The sequence below is a fragment of the Hyalella azteca genome, unplaced genomic scaffold (assembly GCF_000764305.2).
Source record: "Hyalella azteca isolate HAZT.00-mixed unplaced genomic scaffold, Hazt_2.0.2 contig5366, whole genome shotgun sequence".
NCBI classification, from domain to species: domain Eukaryota; kingdom Metazoa; phylum Arthropoda; class Malacostraca; order Amphipoda; family Hyalellidae; genus Hyalella; species Hyalella azteca.
The window spans coordinates 519,115-545,444 of NW_025935560.1; the positions used below are offsets into that span (position 1 = coordinate 519,115).

A 26,330-nucleotide genomic window follows, 5' to 3' on the forward strand; every position below is an offset into this window, starting at 1 on the left:
CAATAGATCACGTTAGAATGCAATAGATTGCGTTAGAACGCAATTGATCTTGTTAGAATGCAATTGATCTTGCTAAATCGCAATTGATCGCATTAGAACTAAATAGATCACGTTAGAATGTAATAGATCGCGTTAGAACACAATAGATCACATTAGAATGACATAGATTGTGTTAGAACACAATAGACCGCAATAGAACATAATAGATTGGGTTAAAATGCAATAGATCATGTTAGAATGCAATAGATTGAGTTAGAATGCAATAGATCACGTTAGAACGCAATAGATCGGGTTAGAACGCAATAGATCACATTAGAACACAATAGATCCCATTAGAACACAATATATTGTGTTAGAACATAATACATTGCGTTAGAACTCATGAGATGCATTAGATGGTTAGAATACACTAGAACGCATTAATACACTAGAGTGCAACATATTGAGGGCATTTGAGGCATCGGTTGCTTTCAATACATTATGAAATGGAGACAAGTTTTTTGAGCAGTAGCATTGCTGCATTGGGCACGCCAGACGTATGCACATTGTGATGGGGCACGCCAGACATATGCACATTGTGATTGTATAATTTTATATGCACATTGTGACAGATACAAGCAATCAAACAAGCAGAAGATGCGCACGGTGACAGCAGAGCTGATCCAGCAGTCTATAGTTTATGATTGGTCATGACAGCCAGTCATAGTTTATGATTGGCCATGGACTCCGATTTAAGGTCAAGGTGGCTGATGGAGAGCTTGAAAAGATGCCAATATCTTGAGCTGAAAGGTCCTACTTTACAGACTGGCTGCTATGTAGCCTCAGTTTCAGTATTAGGCCTTTAATGCCCATTGACAAAATTTTTCTATGTCAAATAGGGTAAACGCAGTATATTCCGACATCGTAGGTAATTCCGTCACCTCTCCAGCTTTTCCTTTATATTAAGCTTTGTTTTAGTTCCATGCATTCATTGATGGTTGAAATGGTGACGTCATACATTTGCGTGTCGAAATACTGCAAAAACACTAGGTCTTGGCCATCTAGTGGGAAAATATTGAGATCCAAAGAGAGACAATGCATGCCACGTGGTGAGATCATCGAAAAATGTGTCAAATTTGACAGTTGACATGGCTCTACCAAATAGTGAATAACTGTTTTTATAGGAAGAATATTATGGTTTGAGACTTTTAAATACGTCTGTGAATATATTAGGAATCCTTTAAGTATACTTGTATTCGCTGATTTCAAGTCGTAAATAAATTAATAGATGATTAAGTTGAGATGTTGGATTTCGACACATGAAAACTAATTCCGACACAACTTGAATTGGACACACACAGATCGTTCAAAGCTTTGTACAAAAATTGAAATTTGCTTAATTAAAAGCCTAATAGCTGTTAATTAAAACGTAATTAAGTAGTGTTCAATATTCGTTAGTGTTCTAATTCAAAGCCGTGTTGTATCCCAATACAGCTCACACAGCAAACGGAATTCGAACACGTGGATGTCGGCAATACGTATCAGTTAAATTTGAAGCGCTGACGCAATACGACTCACCACGTGTCGGATGTTGCCACACAAAGTGACGGAATATAGGGATTTGGTAGGTTTCCATTCTAAAGGCTTTTTAATAAATATGGCAACATTTTGTGACGTTTCATCGTTGCTGACGCGTAGTGAAGTGTTTTGAGAGTCGTGTGAAGGCAACAGAACTTACGTAACGCATAGTCGCATACCTACGGTTTTTTTTATAGTTTTTCATTTCTCGATGCGTCCTTAATGTGTCGGAATATACCGCGTTTACCCTAGTTTTTGAGTTTTGGGGGTTTTTGTTAAAAAACTAAAAGTGGTCTAGGTTACCCCGGTAGTCTAAGTTAGCCTATCCCCTTTTACCGTTTTTCCATAATTCTGTTTACGGTACATTTGCCTTGCTCAAGGAAAAAAATTTCACCCAATGAAAAATTAATGCATCATCACTTATCTCAGTTATCTGTCATCACAAAAATGACAAAAATTGTGCATAGAAATTAGAATGTCATTGTCATAGATAGAAATAGAATTATGCAGCCAGCAACATAGAAATTAGAATGCATGTAGCTAATTAACCTACCTAAGCTATGATTTATTTCTCCAAAAATATGATGGCTTAACCTCAATCCTCAACATCAAAGGTTATCAGTTAGGGTAAACGCGGTATATTCCGACACATTAAGGACGCATCGAGAAATGAAAAACTATAAAAAAAACGTATGCGTTACATAAGTTCTGTTGCCTTCACATGACTCTCAAAACACTTCACTACGCGTCAGCAATGATGAAACGTCACAAAATGTTGCCATATTTATTAAAAAGCCTTTAGAATGAAAACCTACCAAATCCCTATATTCCGTCACTTTGTGTGGCAACATCCGACACGTGGTGAGTTGTATTGCAGCAGCGCTTCAAATTTAACTGATACGTATTGCAGACATCCACGTGTTCGAATTCCGTTTGCTGTGTGAGCTGTATTGGGATACAACACGGCTTTGAATTAGAACACTAACGAATATTGAACACTACTTAATTACGTTTTAATTAACAGCTATTAGGCTTTTAATTAAGCAAATTTCAATTTTTGTACAAAGCTTTGAACAATCTGTGTGTGTCCAATTCAAGTTGTGTCGGAATTAGTTTTCATGTGTCGAAATCCATCATCTCAACTTAATCATCTATTAATTTATTTACGACTTAAAATCAGCGAATACAAGTATACTTAAAATATTCCTAATAGGCTAATACATGGTGGCAGGGAATTATTGTGAGTACTTATGGGTTTGCAAGAGCATCGCCCGGTCCGGCTCAGCGGGGTGGGGGGGTAGGAAGGGAATAACGAAAGTCTCATTTACGACTGGACTAACCCATTGAGCAACATTTTCTCAGTTATGGTCTCATAACAACTCAATTTTAAAATATGTACAGTTTCGAAGTTGATATAAGTAAATAAATAAATATTTGAACTGGGAAATTCCTTACTTACTTACGTTGCTTCCAGATTTATATCAATGACGTGAAAAATGACAATGACATCGGTAAAATTGGCCAAGCCATGATGTTAGAACTTCGATGTTCAAATGTTGACACTTCTGTCAAGTGTCAATATCACAATCAAAANAGTATACTTAAAGGATTCCTAATATATTCACAGACGTATTTAAAAGTCTCAAACCATAATATTTTTCCTATAAAAACAGTTATTCACTATTTGGTAGAGCCATGTCAACTGTCAAATTTGACACATTTTTCGATGATCTCACCACGTGGCATGCATTGTCTCTCTTTGGATCTCAATATTTTCCCACTAGATGGCCAAGACCTAGTGTTTTTTGCAGTATTTCGACACGCTAATGTATGACGTCACCATTTCAACCATCAATGAACGCATGGAACTAAAACAAAGCTTAATATAAAGGAAAAGCTGGAGAGGTGACGGAATTACCTACGATGTCGGAATATACCGCGTTTACCCTATCACTAAAATATTCCTTTCTGTTTCAGGTATGGTTTCACGTTTTTTTTTTCTTACAGTGAATTCCCTTGTAACAATTAAAATGGGCTGAAATTGCAAGCCGTCCTGTGAGCCTACAGATTCAGAAGAAATGCTTTACAGCTGCAGTCCTGCAGATAGTAGCCTACATAGCATACCTAGGGGCTAGGTATGAGGCTTGCATTGGCCATTGGGATTTGGGATGATTGGAAACGGTCAACTAAAAAGGTAGAGGAGGACTTCAGACTTCAGAGTACTGTAGTAATGGATGAGTATTGCGTACACTCTGCATGCTTCAAACGTTTTAAATTTAAGCTTTAATTCAAGTGTCCTTGAATACCCCGTTTGCACTTCCCAGGGCGGCAGGGCCCACCTGGCCCAGGGCAGGGGTAATTCGAATTCCGGGACGCTTTTATTTTACGTCTGGCACCTTACGAATAGAATTTTTTTTTAATCCCATGCGATAGCCCTCGCAAAGAGCTTTACAATGAGCCCAAAGTTGTTTATAAAAATGTTGCATGGTATAGATGGTAAGACGTTACGAAAAACGCTCTAAATCGTCCCTTATTACCCCGTTTGACGGTACGTACGCTACGCTGAGTCGACATCCGTCATCCGCCTTTGGCGAGCTTGAACGCTCACTGGTGCAAAGCAAATTGAATTAGTCTACGAAGATGCGGATTGATGGAAAAACTCAACAGTGCATTTGGCACGCAGTAGCTTTTTGTTGTTTCAATATCATTCTAAAGTTGTTCCACCAATACATAGACAAATTTACGTTTGGGACAGATAAAGTCAATACCAATTCTGTGACCGTCTTTAGAAGTTATGTCATGAAAACCACTTCTCTGTGAATGTACTGGAATGCAGCAGACGCTAATGTTTTATGTTTACTGTTTAGCTATCGTTGATTGCACCGTATTAGAAAATTTATCATTATTCCAGGAAATTTGATTTATTTCGCGATTATTGATTTGGTTTAAACAATCATTTACTAAAATTTTTGTAGAACCCTATATCAAGTGAAGATGCCGAGTAATAAAAATTTAACTTATTACTTCAAGGCTTTCGAACGTCTCAAACATCACCGTCGGGTATTGAGAAATTTATATTCAAAATTTCATTCAAATCTGTACAGTACTATAGTAGAAGAAATGCCACGCTCACTGCAATTTTCAGCACGTATATTCATATAACTCACGAATGAAGGCGAAATTTGAAAAATTGTCACGAGCTAAACATCACCGTTAGGCTCTAATGATTATGTGTACCAAGTTTCATAGAGCTACGTTCAGTATTTTGCGAGATATTCTACGCTCACTGAATTTGGAGTCCGGCCGCGAGACCGGCCGTGCGAGAGGCCGCGTTTTTGTCCGAGACGTGGCTTACGTAAACAGTCGATACTACACAAAGGATGACAACGTTAGGGCAAGTTGTGATAACTATGTTTTTGAATCAGTACGAAGCAGACCATAATAGTCAGAAAATCTCTACGGTTAACGCGAATCAGGGAAAATCTCTCTGCGCAATGAGAAACACACAAACTTTCCACACTCAAAAGGATTAAAATAATAATAATATAGCGGTTTCAGCATTTATTGGGCCTTAGGCCTGTCGCCGATTCTTAACATTGCAGAACATCCACAGCATGTTGCGGGATTGAACTCGCAACTTACTGCTTCAAATTTTCTTTGCTTGACCGCCCGCTTCATTGCCGATTCTGACCATAAACTGGTGCACAAAGTTAGTCGATCAGTTAGTAACTGATCGAACCCGCACCTCTCTGCTCCAATCTGGTACTCTGAACTTTAACCGCTAGGCTCATCTCAATCAATCTTCTTTTCCAAAATAAAAATCGGTAAAACACGCGTTTTGCCTACAGCAGTGGTTCCCAAATTTTTTGTGTAAGCCAAACCGTGCACTATCCCGCTCTCAATTAAATTAATGTGTCATATCGCCCATATAGTGACACGCTTTTTAGCTCAAAGTGTGAACTGAGAGCCGACTCAGCACATACTGGCCTTGTTGCCTTACTCTAGACCTAGTGTTTACTAGTGAAGAATCAATGGTAGAAGAGCTTCGCCACGAGGCTCCGTTGGGCAAAAGTCACCACCAGTCATTGTTTTTCAGTATTAAGTGCTATACAGAAAAGACGCCTCGGAAGCGTGAACGTTTCAACTTTGCGAAAGGCGACTATGTTAAACTTCGTGAATCAGTGAGTGTAGCGAACATTTCGGACTGTATCATGAACATGAATGTGGCGGAGTCTTGGTCATTCATCAAGAACACGGTTATGTCTGCAGTTGATGCGTGTATACCTAAGATAAAGCTCGGTGGAGTCAGAAAAACACAGTGGATGAACAATACGGTTAAAGCAAAGCTAAAAGCAAAGAAGGAAGCCTACAAGCGTTATTTACAAACTCGTAGCGATGTTGAGTATAACCTGTATGCTAGAGCTCGAAATCAAGCTAAAAAAGCTTGTAGCACCGCAGTCAAAAATTTTGAAAAAGACGTTGCCAAAAACTCGAAAAAGAACCCGAAAGCCTTCTTCTTGTATGCTAGTTCGAAGTGTAAGACAAGGGACGGTATTGCATAAAATGCCTCGTACCCTACGGAACAACTGATATCTAGAAGCGATTTTAAATCTACCGTCCGTAAGGCCAGTCTAGTCAAGAAAAGTACAAGAATCGGCGACAGGCCTATCCAGGCCTATTTATTTAATGCCGAAGATACTATACTATACTACTATACTTATCATGATGATCCACATGAAGGCAAAAGTGCATACCGATCTATAAAAAGTCTTAAATGAAAAGCTCTCGCGTGACACAATTTAGGAGCAGCCCGAAAAAATATGTAGAGTTAAAACATGTGTATTTGGGATACGATGCTAAACAATAATGTATATGAAACATCTTGGAATACATGTAACGAACTGGACCAAAGAAATGAGATTTACAAATAAACGGAATGCATAAAAACAGTATACTCAATAAAGCCTCAATTTTCGACAGATTTTTGCTTATTTGGAGATTAGATTTCCAATTATTTACCTCCAGTTGCAGTGTCCATTAACCATGAGCACACCAATCGATCCTCACAGCTCACTCTAAGCTCAGCATCAAGTTAAACTAAAATACACCTGAATAAAAAAATCAATCATTACATGCAAACTAAAGAACCTAGCACATTCATAGATAACAAGGACGATGCCAGCAAAAAATAATAAATTGCAAACATTGTGGTTAATTGCGAAACTTATAATTCGCCAGAACACACAAACAAGTGACTTACCGGCGGAGAGAGGATACATTTTACTGAAAATTATCAGAAAAAAACCTTGAAAAATAAGATAGGCAGATAAGACCCAGCCTAAGGCAGAGTCCCGATTGCCCAAGCCCGGCCCCTAACATCGCCTTATAGGCCGACGTCATCGCCATCTTCATCTCCTCCTCGAGGCTGGACGCAGCGGAGGAAGGCCTAGCAGAGCTCATCTTAGACCGCCGGCAAGAAGGTGGCTCTGGCGCCGGGAAAGTCTTCAGTCACGCTTTTTCACTGGACATCCATCAATCCTGCTTGCAATCACCTGGACAATCCTGACCACCACGTCATATATCTGGAGACTGGAATCCTGCCAGCCGCCTCCCATGAAGAGGCAAAGCGATAGAGTAAGAAGAAGACAATAGCACTGCACGGTTCGAGATCGTTGCATCACCTGCGATTGCTTACATAGTAGGTAGTCCTGTAACCCTCCCAACCCCTACATACACGCTCGGTCGGTCGGTCGGGCCACCGCAGATTGCTGGGGTCTTTCAAGTACATGTGTGTGGGGGCGAACACCGACTGCCAGATGCCTAGAGTGCAGAAACCTTACTAAGTTCACTCATCATCTCTTCGCTTGCCCTTCCTACAAGACGACTCTCAGCTCCTCAACTTGTTGGGCAGTTACGTGGAGGCGTCGGCGATTTCGTCCACCCTCCCTACCTTCGTTCACCTCTAACCTTGCCCCCTCTACGCGTATAGACCCCTGCGCGGGGAGCGCAGCCGTGCACCACCAATTTTGTGCACCAATAAGCCCTAAATCGAACGCCTTGGATCTCTCCGGACCTACACCAATCAGCCGTGCACCACTCGGCTTTGTCCTCTTCTGGCCTTGACCACCACCTGCCGTGCACCACCAGGCCGCGGATCGAATATGACTTCCGGGCATCGTTAAATTACGTAATTTTACGTTCACCGCATCCGAGGTTAGGTTTCAGATAGCATAGTTCTGTTTCAAAATTTATCGTCCTTCGACAAGTGGCCGTTCGACCGACAGCTGATTCGACCCACGGCCTAGATACGGACGGCTTGAAGTGTTGAAGGCTACGTTCCGGAAGGCAGGAATCATGATGGTCCACTAAAGACTATGTTAAATATTAGGTTCCTTTAAAATACTGTCCGCCTGGTGCGTGTGTATCGTGCGCAGCAGAATCATAGTCTATTTTAATTTACCGATAGGATTCAGTTCGATGCTGGCTCTCGATTTACCGGGTCGAGGGAAAATTGATAGTATATGTTTTACTGACGACTCTTATTTACGTGATTTTACGTCTTTATGTGTTTATAGTCAAAATAAAATAATTTATTCAGCTTAATTATCATATGTGCAATAGTAGTTTATAATTTTACCCTGTTTTGTTTCAGAAACTTTTATTATGAAAGTAGGTAGGCTAATAAGAAGTCGCGTTTTCTAAATCCTACGTAGCTAACTACGAAATATTTAAAAGACTACTTATAGCCTTATTATAAGAATTAGCTAAGCTGCTAGCTATGTGCAATGTATTGCAACACTTGATGCCTCTGTATCAAAAACACACAATTCATTTGAACCTATTACACACTAGTATAGGCAACAAGTTTATATTCCAATTTGTCATAGTAGGTACATTAACTACATTTATATTAAACCATGAATGACAATATGTACCTCAAAACATAGTGGCAAACCAGAGCTTTTTTGGAATCAGTTCAATTTTAATTTCCTCAATAACTTAAGATTTAAACTAATTTCTTAAGTATGATAATGCTTATTATGCTGGTATCCATGATACTTTACTATTACTGGTCTACTTATAGGACACAAAAATGAACTTGACGGAGAGTCTAAAAAACTCTCTGCTTTGCCACTATGCCTCAAAATAAATTAAAGACTGTCACTCATTACTCAATATATTTAAATATATAAAAAATCAGAAAAATTAAAGAAATAAAAAAAATCATGATTTTTATAAAAAAAAAAAATGATTTAGCCTAATCACATGATTCAAATAATCAGTCCTAATCAATGCCAACCCTGGACTCAATTTTACTTCAGTGTCTTCAAGGCAATAAGTGTCATCAACCTAATCCTAGGTATGTTGTGTTCAACCCGTTGGCGTTGAGTAGGTAGTAAACCTAGTCTTGCAGTATGGCACAACTTAGTTTGATGATGCCAATTAGGCTAATTGATCTGAAGATGCCAAGCAAATAGTGCATTCTGCAACATATTTGTTAAAATCAATTAAAATTTCTATATTGAATTTATATGCTATTGCTAATGTGGTAACATATTTAAAATTAGGTTCTACTGTCTCTGATTAGTTTAGTTCATGCTTTTAACCTTAGTTTCTGTCTTTTTACTAATTAATAGTTGAAAAAGATTGAATAATAGTGAAATTAATAGTTGAAAAAGATTGAAACATGGCAACTGCTGATGAAAGTTTTGACCAGGTTAGTTATGGATATAAGTGCTGAAAATAATTGCATTTAGTTGTCAATAATTAAAAATATTTATTTTTAATGTATAATTGCTTTCAACTGTATATTTTGTCTTTAACTTTGAATTATTCTGTGGACAGAGAGTTGAAATGTTGAATTGGACTATTTACCAGGATAGTGGCCATAATTATGCTGTTTTAATTTCATCATGATTGTTTAAAAATTTTGCAGGCAAAATTCATGGTTCACCTTGCATTTATTTTTCAGTTTGAAGATGATGAGACTCCTGACGTGGCTGCCTCAGAAAGTGCTGGACCAAGTTCAGGTGTGAGGAAAAGACTGTTCTCCAAGGAGCTCCGATGTATGATGTATGGCTTTGGTGATGACCAGAATCCTTACACTGAGAGTGTTGACATGCTGGAAGACATTGTTGTAGAATTCATTACTCAAATGGTGAGTTTGCATAATATTAATGCCTCTCATATTGTATCATCATTGTAAAGCATTTTAGATAGAACTTTTTTCTAATAATGAATAATTTGTCACTGTGATGGCTGGTCAGCTTTGAAGCTGACCACCTTTGACTGGCTATATTTTGTTTGTTAATGGCTACTGTAAGATCTGGAATCTTGCCAAAAGTTGACAAATGACCACCAAGATTTGCAATAGTAAGTGCAATGATTCCAAAATTTTGTCTGTTGGCTGAAATCACTGAAATTCATCAAACATCTGGGTTGAAATTGATAAGTCTCATTCATTTGATGGGCCTTGATTTGAGTTGAAATGTGACTTGATGAATTTTTCCTTTCAGACGCAGCAAGCAATGGAAGTTGGTCGTTCAGGGCGCGTGCAGGTGGAGGATGTGCTCTACCTTGTCAGAAAAGATAAGAGAAAAGCTGCCAGAGTGCATGAGCTGCTGAATATGAATGAAGAACTCAAGAAAGCCCGTAAAGCCTTCGATGAAGTCAAATATGCTGGTTCATCCTAGCATGAAGCCCCTTAGTAGTTCTGAAGTCACTTCGCACAGTGTGAGGACAAAATTATGATTAAGCAACAAATTTTCAGGCACTAAGTTGTCCAAAGATTTTCATGAAATATTTTAACATAACATTAGTACAATATTGTATAAATGCTGATAACACTTTTTTGTCTGGAATTGTATCCACACCTCGATTGTTTGGTCTTCATTATTTCTTTATTTGACTGCAGTTTCAAGTTGAAGGTGCTGTTATGTATGAACTGTACAATTATGAGAATCTGATCTTGATAATGCTACTCTCTGCCTACTACTCTGTGATTTTTAATTTATTATCTATCAGTTTACAATATATGTGCTGAAGCAGAATTACGTAGGTATTACTTAGATATTACATATTAGAGCCATTTAAGCTTATTTTCGGGTGACTGTGTGAGTTACCATAGAAACTAGATGAAATAGCTTCAAAATATCGTATGCGATGATTAGAATATTATGAATAAAAATTTCTAAAATAACCTTTAGTTTTCATAACTTTCTTTTACTACAGTGAAAATTGTAAGTAAAACACTAATTATACAAGTTGCATTGCAAGCCAAATTTTTTTTAGTTTATAACTTTGATTTCTGTTTATTTTTTTTTTTACATCCTGCATTCATAATCCCTTAAAATTTGGAAAGGTCTCGAGATTCTCCCTATTCTCAAATTTTCGATTAGAATGAAGATAATGGAGACAGGCGTTTTCTTTCAAATCTTGGCGGGCTTCGATGTGGATGGATGTTCGATCCTGCCAGAGGCTACCTGGTCCGAAATTTTGGCCAGAATCCTGCAAGGTCCGCCGCTGCCGCCGGTGAACTTGATGGGCAAAACTGTCACCTCTGCGCCAATGTCAGGCAGCAGCTGATGAAATCGATATGTTAAATTTTATGAAATATTATGTAAAATCTTACATTGTTTCGTTCACGCCTTAATCTTGTAATACTATTTGTAAAAAAAATCAAGATAACATTACTAGTTAAGGATGGGATAAGCTTAACGAGGCAGGGAGCTTTATATCTTACATCCTAAATTTCATAGTAGACGGCTATCGCAACCTATTTTTTGCTTCAAATGTGCATGTTTATTTTCGACATTTTTTTAAAGCTGATCTGTTCAATAGTTAAATTTACATCGAGGTGTGCTGTTTACAAAAATTAATAGATAAAAATATCGATTAAGTCATAGCCTTCTCATGAAAAATTGCTTTAATAGTATTCAACTATTTTCTATAGTCATGGATTTCTCAAATTTTGTATAATTTCTTATTGTATTGAATTTCTCATTAAGTTATTCGTGCAGTTACATGTAGATTGGCCACGTGCTCAATTCGGTAGATATTTTTCGCAGCGAGGACTTGGTGAGCGGGAAATGTGGTAGAGTTGCCAGGATCAAGAGACGGGGTGTCCAGTCCAGTCCAACTCCCAGCACGCGGCGTCCGTGCGTTTCGTTGTAGTTCGCGAGAATCTCGGCTGCCCCTCGGCTCAGACCTGAGAACGACGGAAGTTGATAACCTGGCTGAACTTGGCTCCGCAGGAATAAGATTCCTCTTGATCGCGTAACGTTAATTTTTCTTAACCCCATTTGGCATTGCTTAATGATCATTTATATGAAGAAATTAACGGACTGTAGATAGAAAAACACTTGAGGGGGTGTGTTAATGGAAAATCGAAACTTTTAAAAAGATTGACAGTGAATACGAGTCACCTGGATGTTTCATCTTGGTCACATCTTTAGAATCGGTGCCGAAGTATGCAGTTTGGTTGAAGTACCTTGGAAAGAATTAAATGAAAATTTAACGCATAGATTTGTGTTATCAATGTTCTACAGATTTATGATCTTTTCAAGTTTGAGAAATTTTTAGTTCGTATAAAGTAGGTATATCCGATTGGCATGTTTGATGGGTGCTTTTAACGATTGTTAATAACTTATTCTTAACTCACCTCTCCCCCCATCCTGTTCGAATGAAAACAACAACGCCGTCAGGAAGAGACCCGTGCTTCTCCAGCCACTTGTTGAGGTCTTCAGTTGACAGTTCGGCGTTGTCACTTAGACTGGCTCTTGCCTTCATGTCTACCACGACCGCTGCACAGAGACATCATTTATTGTATCACAATTATCACAATATAGTTGAAATATGTAGCTCGCTAACAGGCTCTGCTTGTATTTATACTATCGTAAGATTATTCAAAATAAAGCATATCATGAGAAGACTGCGTTCGCACCAACACGTTCTTTACGGGATAAAATCTTAATATTCCTTAACAGAATTATTCATTAAGTTTAACGTCATGAGATAACTGAAATACCTTAAACCTTTAATGCTCCTAGATTTGCTATGACAGTTTTACGTAGTATAACTTCACGATATAATATCTTGTATTGATAAATATGCCAGCGGCTAACCTGGCCCCACTAGATCCTCGATTGGGATATTGTCCACTGTTAGACCATGCTCGTAGAAATGGCTTGGGGCGTCCAAATGAGTAGAAATGTGTTCCGGGAAGGCGACATCGTATGCCGTCAACCTGAAATTTCCATAATAAAACCAATTAATGGTGCAGGGAGTAAGTCGGTTAACTACAGTCGACCTTTTTTTTTTTCACTTGAACAAGCAAATTTGCTGTTTGAAGTACTGATCGGATATTTTAGTTCATGCTTGAACAATGAGGCAGACAAAAGAAATTCGAAATTTTAAATTAGGTTGTCCGAAAAAAATTACTTTGTAATTCATGTTAAATACCGTCACCGATTTGTTAATGGTGAAATTATATACCTTATTACGGTATGATGAACTTAAGCGCATTCGTAACGGAAGACAATTAAGAGAAGTAGAAACAGTGGTGATTTGGCCAAATTTTACATAGCAGCGATTCTAGACATCGTAAATTTTTTACGACTTAGTGGGGCTTTGAACCTGCAACTCACTGCATCTATCTTGCTCTTTTTAAGCTCCTCCAATTTGCAAATATTGACCAGAAATTTTACATCAAGCTTGAAATGAACTCGCAACTCACTGATAGAGTCAATCTGCTCTGATCTTTAATCACTTCAGCAACCTTGTCTATGATGTCTTAGATTCGATAGAATAGGAAAAAGTTGAATAAGGCACATTATACATTTTACGAAATCGTAAAATTGATTACTCTGTGAAAAAAAGTCAAATTTATTATTAATTTACTCGATTATTTTTGAATAGGTATACGTTGGTAGTTGCACCGAACAGATTCTCAATTTGTTGGAACATTAAGTTTATTCCAGGGCTTGCGGCTATAGGGTTGAGATGGCAGACGAGATCGTGATCGAGCTCTCTTCATACGAATGTTTATTATCTTGAACAAATGGACAGAAACTGACTTTGGTGCGATTACTGGACGCTTTTTTCTAATGGCCGTTCCAGTATCGCTACTAAACGAGCAGTCCGTGCTCGGTTCAGTATTCGCCCTTCAGGTCGGGTTTGTTATCTCGATCTCCCGATTTGGCTAGGTGTGATTTTTTTTATGGAGTTATCTTAAATCAATTGTTTACAATGACTGTCCAAGGACCCTACCTCATTTGAAGAACAACATACGCCAACATACCGTCAATGTGCTCTAGCGGGTTTAACGAAACTTCAAAAATTTACTAACTGAATTCATTGACAATGGGGGCCGTCATTTATCCGACGTCATCTTTAAAACTAAATGATGCAAAAAATTCTGTTAATATATTTTTCTATAAGATTTGAATTGTTGGGATATCATTACTAATTCTTTTTTATTGGGCTTTCAAACAGGAAGTTTCAATGAATCACCCTGCTGTAGCTTCTGATAGCCCCTGCAAGAGTGACATGGTTTATTCCTTACAGACCAATTTTCTAATTGCATTGGGTTTTGGATTGTATTAAAAAAAATGCTCACCAGAACCCTGCATCCTGCGTCCCGTAAAAAAATGCAGTCCTGTTGAAACCATTGTAACCGAGCCAAATCCTGCTGTCTTCACCCACACTGTGGCTCAAATCTAACAGTCTGGCTGACGTTAATCCAAAGAATATGTATAATAAAACCAGCATCGTAATGAGGTCCAACCACTGCAGTATCTCCCGGTTCTGGAAAACTACCCGTGAAGTTTGATAGGCTGCACTAGACTGCTGCTCTAACGTGCGACGCAAGAGATTATAAACCTGAAGCTAGTGCCACCGTAGCAGGGGGTCTGCCAAGGACAAACTACTCGTACATTGAATAAGATATAAGCTAAGATGTAAGCTAAATTTGTGAGATGTATATTAAATAATAGATGTAATAATAATAAGATGTAAGCTAAATTTGTGGTGTAGGGCTGCGCTCCCCGTACATTTACAGGAACAAATTTTTTGTTTAGATATCAAACATTTTGTTTTACGAGCTTAAATATTTTAATATTGATATTACCGTCAGATATTATTGCCATTTTCTATGTCCAATTACAAGAAGGCTGTCGATTGATTCCTAGCTAAGAGATAGTTTTTTCAAATATTTCAAGAATCATAGGATTTATTTCCCAATAATTTGTTTAAATAAAAAATTTTCCCTCTGGGCATCTTATTGATCGTGTAAGCAAATGTTTATCCTTTGAGGCATTTACAAAATGGACTAGCAACTGCCTAACAACATTATAATTGTCGTTATTACCCACACTGATCATATTTTTTTAAACATCATGTATCCGCTTTTTAGTACACAACTTTGCACTATAGGAACAATTTTCTTGCAACATTCTATGGTCTCATTTATAATAAATCTAGAAAAAGAGGAAAATAATATAGCAAGCTATTGACGAAGCCTGATGATCTTTTTCCAGTGACCTCTTTTTGACAGTTCAAAAGCCTGGGCTATAACAAATACCTCGTGCACAATGATGGATTGATGGGATTACAAGGCTCATTATCTTATGTACATATTTTGTATGTGTATAAGATTTTGTGTGTTAGTTTGAACCCTGGCACCGTAAATACATGAGTGTTGCCGTTTAATAGATAGGCCTACTCAATTATATGTCATGATGTTCAAGTCGCCTCCTGATTGCTATGTTGTGCGCTGAGAATCTCATGATAGATAATCATTGATCTTAAGACACAACTCAGCATTACTTCCCCATAAATCATTAGGCTAAGCAAAGATACTGATGAGATGAATCAGTAATTAGATTTAACATTATTGAATTTTATTATCGCATGATTAAAGAGTTCAAGTTCAATCAATTCCTCTCGAAGCTAATTCATGACATTTTTAATCTGTTTTTTCAACCCTATAGTGATGGCGGAAATTTTTTAAGGAAGTATATACTCAAGTGTTCCAATATGCAGAATTAATAAATTAACAAGTTTGACTGAACACCAGAGAATAAGCTTCATTGATAACTTTCTTCTTGGTTTTTCAATGAGTCGAATAATATTTTTCATTGGCGTTGGTAGATCAAAAATCCGGTTTATGCATAAAGATATTTTTAATACGGTTTACAACCTTTCGAGTGTATCTACATTCATTATCAAGTTAAATATTTAAATACTCAATGCGTCTTTTGATTCTCAATACTCAATGCGTCTTTTTGTGAGACTAAGACTGGTGAAGCAATTAGCGCAAAAACTCGCATCCAGTCAAAAATAATTGAAAAATTCCCGAAAGCATTATTATTATCAATTTTGAATGCACATTTTCTCATTCCAATTACAGCGCTTACTTTATTCAAGCGCTCCTTAAATCATAGTAATACAATCTGCGACTTAAAGCCTAGTTACTGCCTACAAAAAAGAATTATAACAATAACTAAATGGAACAAGGCACGAGTGATTTAGACCGATTTATTATAGTTAACACTTACTTCCATTCAACTTTGTACAGAATATGGCGGAACAAGATAGTATAAACTATCACCATTACCAAAACTTCGTAAAAAAAATTAGAGAAAATACTGCATATGCCTAGTACTGAATTTAATAAATTGGCTCGACATTTCGAACTACATCATTTCCATCTTCAAGACAATGGAGTTAAGCCTTACAAAACAATATTAAAGTAAACTATTTCACGCAACATTCATGCATTATTACTATTGCCTCCATCTATGAATATATCATAAACTATATCATAAGGTTATAGAGTAAAGCTTATTGGCATGAAAATTTGAATATAAACTCGTGAGAATGCGAAAAAAGGTAGATTGCGATTAAACAGAGAACGTCATTTTACTTACCTTGAAATCTATTTTGTATTTGTACCTAGTTTACTTTTAATATCCAAGAAATAGTTTTCAAGCGTGTAATCAGTTATGGAAAGATCGGGTGCAAAAGGCCGGATCCCTTGTGAATCAAGTCACGAAAAGTACAAGAATCGACAACAGGCCATGGACCCATTCAGTGCCGACACTTCTATTCTATTCTAATATCGATGTCATGGATCAATTTTAAATTTATTATCAATCTTTAAACAACAAATCTGTACAATTATCGGGGTAAGTAATTCATCCCGAATTAAAAAGATTTTAGACAGTAATTGACTAGATGTGTTGCTGATACTAGACATGTTGATCGCTGCCGAGGAGTTGCCGGCTTGCCGCTGTTGATCTGAAGCATTTTTTTGTTGAATGACTGCGTTTTCTATAATCGTGATGCTTCGGCGCTTTTTCTGGGATCCATCAACCACGACGACTGATGGACGACTACGTTAAAAAAAATATTCGTGATTTAATTTTATAAAATGTGTACATTTTCAGTATGAGCCATCAGGTGATGAATAATTTTCTCAGCTAACGAAGAATTAGAATTGGAAAAAGCATAATAACGAGGCTGGCGAGAACAGAGCTGGATCGACCAACTGCTCCGGAGTCCGGAATGCGCGCCAGAATCCGGCACGGACCGCCGCTGCCTCCGGCCAGCTTGAGGGGCAGTACAGTCACCTCCGCTCCGGTGGTGGGCAACAGCTGGCGGATAAATTCTAATAATGAAAAGCATCGAAGAAATTACTTTCACAAGATTTTTTGATGCGTACTGAGATCCGTTGCCGAGGGAACTGATTGAGAATTATTATGTTAGAGATCATTTTTTACTGTGAAAAATCTCAAAGCAGGTAAGGAATTTGATAAAACTTTTATTATCAAAATAATTCGGTTATGGTTTTATAATAAAATAATATTAACACTCAGTAATTTCATTGTACAAATATTCTTTAAAAAGCAAATTTTCTCCGACCTCTTAATGTGAAATTGCCAGTTGATGCCAGAAAGCACTACATATTTGAAAGAGACGCTGAGACGCAAGCCATGGTTTATTCCTTAAATAATTCAAAAATTTCCCGATGTTCGGGTTTGTGTGTCACAAGCAAGATAATGATGCATGTACATGTCATACAGTTATATCCATTAATCATACACCCACTTACATGAATATTGGCGACGTTCTCGAGCATGTAAATATTCTTTGCCGCGAGAGCTCTGTGCGCTTTGAAATCTTGCGAAGGACCGTGATCAATGGACGCCGTGTCGATGCCCACACCCAAAATCCGACGTCCGAAGGCTTCGTGGTGGCTGGCCATGAGCTGTGCTGCTCCCTCACTGACACCTGCGCGTCATCGTCAACATATAAAAAAAATCAATTTTCATATTCATAATAATACGGTGGATACTCCATAATTGAAGAAAACCCCCACCAACGGTTGCGCGCACGCACATGAGGGCATTGGAGAATAAAACTTAGCGGATCCATTTCACCTGACTCAAGGTCGAATTACGCTACTTAGTTAAATTTGCCTTTGAATAATATGTCGTAAGCGAATAATGGGCGATAGAAAATTTTAATACTTAAATTTCATTGTAAACAGTAACTGCTGAATACAATGATCTGAAATGGTCAATTTACTAATTATCAACAGTAACAATGCATCCAATATATTTTTGGGTGTGCGCGCTCATCTTGTCCTGTAGATAACAATCGGTTTCGGTTTACGATACATTTCTTTATTGATAAAATCAGGAAATCAAAATATAGTTTCACTCTAACAAATGAGATGAACATTCGCAAATTTGATCCAAACTAATGGGCCTTATCTTATCAGAAGAATTCATTTAGATTTGAAACGGCAGCTTTCGACAAGTTCGTTTCGACATCTCGTTTGAAACGTACTAATTAAATTGGTCAAAATGACCCACGGTCATCATCAATGACTTTTGCATTGCAAAACGGTCCACGATTGACGAGAAAACTGCATTTCAATGTGAATAGAAATAATGAACAAAAAAAAAATACGAAAACTTGTGCATATCAACAGAAAAATTAAGAAAATTTATGCAGATCAACAGAAAAATTACGAAAATTCGTGATTATCAATAGAAAAATTACAAAATTTTTGTGTATATCTGATTAATATTAACACAAGGAATGAAACAAACTAGCTGCAGATGAGACAAGAATCGAAGGAAGAATATAAGCCGTGCTCATTAGGTTCATAATTTCAAATCAAGTGCTTAGTAATTTTTATCTATTCTTCTCCTTTATCGTGTCTATTTATTTTCCGCTTGCTATCAAAATTGAGTGTAACGTGCCCTCAAAGTTCGTTTGAACCAGACGCCACGATAACTGCTTCGTAGAATGATAATAATAACAATAATAATAATAATTAGGTGAGGACTTACCAGGGAAGCGAAGTTTTGAAGCGTCACTAGAGTCAGTGCCCAAATAAGACGTCTTGTTGTGATACCTGAAAAAGATATAATCCTCACACAAGAATAGAGATACATCAGAGTTAATTTTAATGCATTGTTAGCCACCAGTGAATACAACTACATAAGCGAACTTCGTATACAGGAATGTTTATCAAACAAACGACCTTTACCTGCTGATTCCTTGCAATATCTGTAACCAGACTCTTTTATTATGGTACTTTACCGGACAAAAACTTAGCATAATAATGCAATATATACGTATATATCTAACTTATTTCACTAACTGCTCTCCCCATCCCGTCAGGACGAAAACCACAACGCCATCAGGAAGAGGTCCATGCTGATCCAGCCATTCCATGACGTCGTCTGTTGACAGCTCGGCGACGTCGTTCTGAGATGCTTTCTCTCGCATGTCAATTACAACCGCTGTAAAAATAACATATAAGTTTATAATTGTTATGACGTGACACGGAGTTGAGTCTGACCTGAAAGAAAATTAGCAGTAAACTATTCATGATGAACCAATCAAGCCATGATTTCTAGATTGTATAAAATGAAATAGGCTTATAAAAACGATATACGCTTAAAAATTCAGCAGAAAAATTTATATCTTAATATTTATTTATTGATTATCATGAATAACTGCACCCACCTGGCGCCACCAAATCACTGATTGGGATGTCGTCAACTGACGAGCCTTTGTAGGCAAAATGATTGGGTGCGTCGATGTGAGTTGAAATGTGCTCTGGGAAGGCCACGTTATAGCTTTCGTACCTGCGAGCGAATTAAGAAACCAACGGGCATGCTGCTCATAAATTTTTCCAATAAAAATCCGTATTATTCGACAAATGGATATTTTGATGCACCCAATCTGAACGCACAGGGATGTGACTGTCAATTTGTCAAAGGTTCTAATCATTTAGAATTGAATAGAAGTGTCGGCGTTGAAGAAATAGGCCTTGAAATAGGCGTTGAAGAAAAAAAATGTGAGAAAAAAATGTGAGAGATAGAAAAAGCCTAGACATACGAGTGAATAATTTCATATCAAAATAAGACACAAACAAACAAATCACTGCTTCTGCCGAGAACTCACCAATAGTTACGATCGGTATATCCCTTGAAATTTTGCGATTTACTGAAAGGCTTGAGCCCCACCCATGTTATGCTGTTTTCGTCAACAGGATGACTCATATCTACTAATTGTTCACCATGAACACTGACTACAGAAAATAGTAAAATAAACAACATAGTCGCTTTGAATGTCTTGAAAAATCTGATGCCCGGCGATGAAGTGGGATAAGCGCACCAACAGAACCACTTTCTCTGGAGGCAGTGCCGCAACTACCGGGGAGGCGGTCAGGCGGCCAAGGCGGGAGTCAGGAAGAATCAGGTAAGTCGGGTCGGAGTTGGCAGGTGTCCACTTCTGTCTACAAACATATCCAATACTCCTATTATATTATCACAATAGCCCAAACATTCAAGTCTCTGTACTAAAATTAAAAATCAAATAAGTATTTTGAGCTTGGAAGAATGAAGAAAACTCAGCGCATCGCGATGAGACTGTACTTATCTTCCTACAGAACGTGCCGAGGGCGAAGAATCTTGTACTATACATTTCAAAACTTCAAGGTCAACACTAGACCACAATAACAAATACGATTTATTCATAAATTATGTTCTACTAGGCGTTGAAAGTGATTGCGTGTAAATTCTTCAATGCAGCAATAGTTAATCCAATTAACAAAACGTGATGCCATGTCACGTATGCAACTTACCAATATAAGATTAACTTGCAGCTTCAATATTCATTCTTTTCCCTTTAAAATTACATTTAGTCTCGTTTATTTTGTTAGTGAATGAACTATTCATCACAATCATGTTCGCTCATGATACATGCAGCTTCCAATACTGCCTTAGTAGCCTACTACCTCACTACTCCCTCCCTCTCTTGCGGCCGTCGAGACTCCATCTCCCTTCACTCCTCTCACAGTTAAGCGTGAAGAGCTCGCCACAGGCTGCCTCTAATGGCGTGCAAAGAACTAAAGGTCACGCCAGCTAAGAAAAATATCCTACGTTTTAAACTTTGCCCTGATACAAATGAGAATTTAGGAAATTGTTGTCATAAGTAAGATTAGTTTGGTAAACGGTGATCTGGGTTTTATTTACTGGAGCAATTCTGATTGAAAATTGCGTTATTTATGGCTTCATAGCAATGCCCATGTTGCAAAAGAAATATAACTTTCCACTTGATATGTAGCGATTGGTAATGCGTGACTCATGTATAGTACTCAAGTTTCTAATGGGCAATATACGCTTGAGTACATTATTTTATTTACGAGTCGAGCTCTCCTTTCATGTGACACGACGTGGCGAGAATGGCTATGGAGCAATCAGAATCTAGAGCAGTGGTTCCCAAACTTTTTCAGGCTGGCGCCCCCTTAGGCTCCCTAGTGAACTTCTAGCGCCCCCCCCACACACACAAAAAAAAAAAAAAAAAACATACGCCAAATTCAGGAAACTGAAAACGCAACAAATAAAAGAGAAAAACAAAAAACAAAAACACAAATAGCACAAAAAGGACCCAACCAAGAGAACCAAAAGCTGTTTAAACTGTTTCAACACTAGAAACACAAGAAACCTAGGACAAATCCACCAAAGGAACCGCCGCAAGCCGCACCACCAACACCAAAAATCAACAAACAAAAAAAACAACCAAAACCAACCAAACCAACGAAAGCAAACCAAGAAAACATAGAAAACAGAATCAAAAGAAGATAACAAGCACGTAAAAATTGTAAAAATTCGCAAACATCCCCGACATACATGACGAAAAAGGCCAAAAAGCCCAAAAATCAAAGAAATCAAACAAAACTACACAAAAGACTGAAAAGAAATGAACAAAATACAGAATACACAACCAAAAAGACAAAACGTTGATTTTGGCGGGCAAAAAAAAACGATTGAACCTACCTTCGCGAGCGAGTTTTTTCATTCCACACACAGTCATGATTGAACACACACTTACATACAGCCCGCACCGACCGACAAATAATCGCTCGAATGAACGCACAGCAAGAAAGAAATTCCAAACAAACGAACAAACAGAAACCAAACAAACTATATAAATAAATAACCAACCAACCAACAGGGACGCGACAAACAATCTATCTAATTTGCGTTCGCGAGCGAGACAGACAGAGAAAGAACGAACGACCGGCCTACCGACCGGCCGAACCAACAAACAGCCACGTACATCCATACACATAAACCCATAAAACGCAAAAAAAAACAAAAAAAAAAAAAAGTAGAAAAAGAAAAACAACACCGGCGCAGAGGAGAGATATAAAAATAAAAAGTCGCGCAAAAACAAACACAAGAGTTGGAGAAAAATCTCAAGAACACCGAAAATAAAAACACATAGCGCTGTGAAAAGCGAAAAAAAAGGAAAAAAAAAAAAAAAAAACCCAACAAAAAAACAACAAAAGAAAAAATCAAGAGCAAAAAAACAACAACCGGTAGTAAGGACGACAAAAAAAAAAAAACGTCCGAAGAAGCTCAACAATAAGGAAAAAAAAACTTCATGACCACCCACTACGAAGAACGACCCGCAGTACCACAAAACAACGACAAAAAAAAAAAAAGAAAAAAGAAATAAAAAAAAACGAACGAAACCAAAACGACAGGCACGAACGAATAAATACACCAACCAACATCCAGCGAAGTAAATTAATTAGAGAGAGAGATATTAAACAAACAATGAAAAAGAAACCGGCAGAGAGACCGCCCGCCAGGCCGGCAATTAATTTGTCCGAGACGTAAACCCAGGAGAGATTAAAAAAACAGATCTGGGTGACAAAACCATTGCTGGGTGTCATGATGTGCTGCACGTGTTGTGTACAAATCGTCAAACAAACGTTCGAACTTCTGACTTCGACTTCGGACTACCGCCCCCCTATCGCCCCCCAAACGCCCTCTTCTTCCTTATCGCCCCCCAAAATCTTTCCACCGCCCATAGGGGGGCGATATCGCCCACTTTGGGAACCACTGATCTAGAGCCTTACAGGAGTAACAACACGTGCCAAAGCGCAACTACTCCCACTTAGTACTTACCATAATTCATGTACACTGTCCAACGGCGCAGTTAGATTTTTCTCCTCCGAAATGACACCGTCTTGAAATCGCAAATAAACCGTTGTTGTTAGATGGAGTGTAGCTTCGAGTCCGAGAACAATTTCCTTCAGATTTTGACACGAATTTTCAAGTCTCTGGTTTGTAATGAAGCTTGGCTACTGGAATCAACAGGACAGTTACGTATGACAATGGTGGAGAATTAAATTTTGTAATTAAAACAATAACTCGAGATCACTTTTCAAGTATAACGATTGATAATGGATTAGTCGCTCCGAAATTAAATTATTAAAAATTTTTTATGGAAGGATCTAGACTCTAGAGCAAGTGAGCGGTCAGTAAATGGATATTTTTCAGAAGCCATCACGAATATTTGTTCAGGACTTTTTCAGATACGTATCGCTAACGATATAAATAAACTCTATCTTACAGTGATCAAATAGGCAGCAAAAATAATTTATCATGAAGATGACAATGAAGATGATAAGTCATTGTGACCCGAATTGATTTTGCCATTTTATCCGGAGTCTAACCAGTACAAAAAGTTGTTACATTATTTTAACTCTGTAATTATTATGAAAATTCTCCACTACCAGCCATTTCATTAGTGAGATGTAAAACTGAGGACAGGCCTTCCTAGTCGGCAGGCAGGATGGACAAATGATGTCAAGAGTCGGGTCTGCATTCCTATGACGGATCATTTTTTTTTTTGCGCCCATAATCAATTTGCAAAAAATGGTTTGAAAAGAAGATCCACAATAAATTTTTACCTGCCAAGCTGACAAAAAATAATTGCGTTCCTATGCATTCAGGAAAATAATACAGAATCAAAACGATAGAAATTTATTTACTTCAAACTTGTACATAACCAGCAAATATAGCTTTCTGGAATAAATAGCCTTTTAAAAGTTAATTCTAATCGTACAAGCCCAGGTCATTATTTGCCGTTAGTAATTATTATTACTGTGGCATATTCAGAAAGAAGTCCATGGCATTCAGGAAAGGGTGGAAAAATCAACAAATGAGTTGCTGACTTGAATTCAGCTCTGAAAACGTGTGCATGCAGCATGGTAAAACAAAATACAGAAGTTTATGGAAACGTGACCGCAAAATTCATCCTAGATCAAGTCACATTTAACCATTGAATGACCTTGTAATCATGAAAAAATTAATGTGAACAGCTACTTTTACAAATGAACCAGTATAAAAATTACTTCGAGGCCAGATCGCGTGTGAGGTTCAGCAAATAAAAACTAAGGAAATCACAATCCCGAACTCGTTGAGAAACTAAAATTTAAGGCAAATTTAGAAGCGCGATAAAGTTAAATGATCTCGAATCGGCACAAGTAATATATCGTTGGAGAAGGGCGATGGATGTAGTTTTGCTAACATTTATTACAATGCCGTAAATAATGAAGCCCAATTGGCGACACAGAAGATGCCCAATCGGCATCTAAAAACATCACAGATAAATTTACAATAGCACGATATTGTTCTTGAAATTTTATGGTGGCAGATTAACAATGAAAATGAAGGTAAATTCAACGAAAGTGACGGAAGAAAAAGAGGCAAAGTAGAGCTACATGTAGAAGAGGGAGCTCTTATGGAGCTGCTCTTCACAGCTGTTTCAGGTGTTGCAGCTGTGTGCCGACTGCGTGTGTCCTGCAGCTCTTATTTAGGCAACAGGGTAACAAACGAACGCTTCAAATACACCGCAAGAGTTACAACTTCAAATCTAAAGATTACATATGATAGATTCACGAGAGATTACCAAACAAATCCGCATCATACCTTTACATGACGTAAAACGCAAGCATTAAGAAAAATCTATTTACAACTCAATTTTTATTAAAAATGAGCAAATATCAAAGTATTTATACGAGTTTTGAAACTTATAATCTACTGAAAATTTTGCCACACGTGACTTTCAAATATATTTGATAATGGCATACCCATAAAAATATGGAGAAAATATTGAATCAACAAGAAATCATTTTATTATAGCTACATTAAATTGAATACCTGCTATCAGGTAACTTGTTCTAGCAATAAAAAAGTAAACTTTTAAAACGATTTCGTCGGTGTGAAAATTTTGTCAGAACCGCCGTTCAGTGCAGCATTAATACAAAAAGATTAAATTTTGTCAAACATTATCAACTTGAGTGTTTGACCACAATCAAATTGCTTGAAGAACCACTCCCTAATGAAAGATAATGAAACTAACACGCTGTGGCAAGCAAAAGCACGTCCCAGACGATGACTCTAAATACAGGCACAATTCACGAACGCTAATGACAGGCAAAGCCGTTAGAACACGCGGCAGAAAAAAAAAGTTTACGTGATCCTAACGAAATTTAAGGAACGGCCGGTGGTTGCGTGCAAGACTCGGCTTTGCAGGCGTTCGGTATCGATTCTTCAACCCAGGGAACACACAGCGTGGAAGCCATAACAGCTTTACCTGCTCCTCAATTACCTTAGGTTCTGAGGTTCACAATGAGTGCGAGAACAATTCAACAAACCATAAATGAAACGCATAATATCAGAGCATAAAAAATAAAAGTTTTCATTTTAATTGAACCATTTGAATGAAGAAATAACGCTTCAACGCCATATCGTTGGCTCCGAAGTTTATCGAGACTGATCATGATCCATCAAGCGGGTGCGGGAACTTTCAACTACTTTCCGTTGTCTTTAATTACTCCTAACAGTTACGTTCATTAACATTAGCTAACATTAAATACAGAACTCTCTTGTCGTAATAAAAACAAGCTCTTAAATTGCATGAGTCTTACAAGTGCGTTAAAGAAGGAGAGTAATATGCGAACGCAAGTTATTTTGGCCATGTCACGGAAGTTGATCTTGCATATTGGATGAATGCTGTACTAGGACAATCGAGACAAAAACTACAAGATGTCGCCAATTGTTGTTGAATTTACACAATGTAAAAAAAATACTGTACAATTTTCTAAAGGGCAAGGAATTTACAGTGTTTCGTAATGGGCTACGATGTTGAAAATAACCATTTTCATTGGTAGACAAATGTTCAAGAGAAACGGGATTATATTCTGATAAATCAAATGCAACAGTGGCTTCATGACCCAAATAATTTGAAAAAAGTAACCTATGCATGGTAGAGTTCAGTATAGCCTAGAAGGCTTTCCTTATTCACTACGAACTAGTCGACCTTATCACAGATTTACAGCTGCCCTGAAATCATCGAGTACAATGCGCTATTGCTTTATTGAAAAACACACG

General features: G+C 37.6%; 3 protein-coding genes across 3 annotated transcripts; 1 reads left to right on the plus strand and 2 right to left on the minus strand.

Annotated features, from left to right (window-relative positions):
- Positions 1 to 8,764: 8,764 nt before the first annotated feature.
- Positions 8,765 to 14,391, minus strand: LOC108681170 (isatin hydrolase). The gene is given in 7 exon segments (XM_018170173.2): positions 8,765 to 11,138; positions 11,581 to 11,688; positions 11,691 to 11,764; positions 11,982 to 12,046; positions 12,218 to 12,359; positions 12,681 to 12,802; positions 14,174 to 14,391. Coding segments are annotated over 7 exon segments (816 nt in total). The 5' UTR covers positions 14,326 to 14,391; the 3' UTR covers positions 8,765 to 10,985.
- LOC108681171 (transcription initiation factor TFIID subunit 13) lies at positions 9,105 to 12,877 on the plus strand. Its single transcript, XM_018170175.2, has 4 exons — positions 9,105 to 9,274; positions 9,530 to 9,715; positions 10,074 to 10,290; positions 10,956 to 12,877. The coding sequence occupies exons 1-3, from the start codon at positions 9,245 to 9,247 to the stop codon at positions 10,248 to 10,250; spliced, it is 393 nt and encodes a 130-aa protein (XP_018025664.1). The 5' UTR covers positions 9,105 to 9,244; the 3' UTR covers positions 10,251 to 10,290; positions 10,956 to 12,877.
- Positions 14,392 to 16,659: 2,268 nt separating the features above from the next.
- Positions 16,660 to 20,284, minus strand: LOC108681149 (isatin hydrolase-like). Its single transcript, XM_018170145.2, has 6 exons — positions 20,041 to 20,284; positions 19,600 to 19,721; positions 19,232 to 19,373; positions 18,918 to 18,982; positions 17,669 to 17,847; positions 16,660 to 17,210 (listed from the first exon to the last, which is right to left on the minus strand). Exons 1-6 carry the CDS (start codon positions 20,193 to 20,195, stop codon positions 17,037 to 17,039), a joined length of 837 nt encoding a protein of 278 aa, XP_018025634.1. The 5' UTR covers positions 20,196 to 20,284; the 3' UTR covers positions 16,660 to 17,036.
- Positions 20,285 to 26,330: the final 6,046 nt, after the last annotated feature.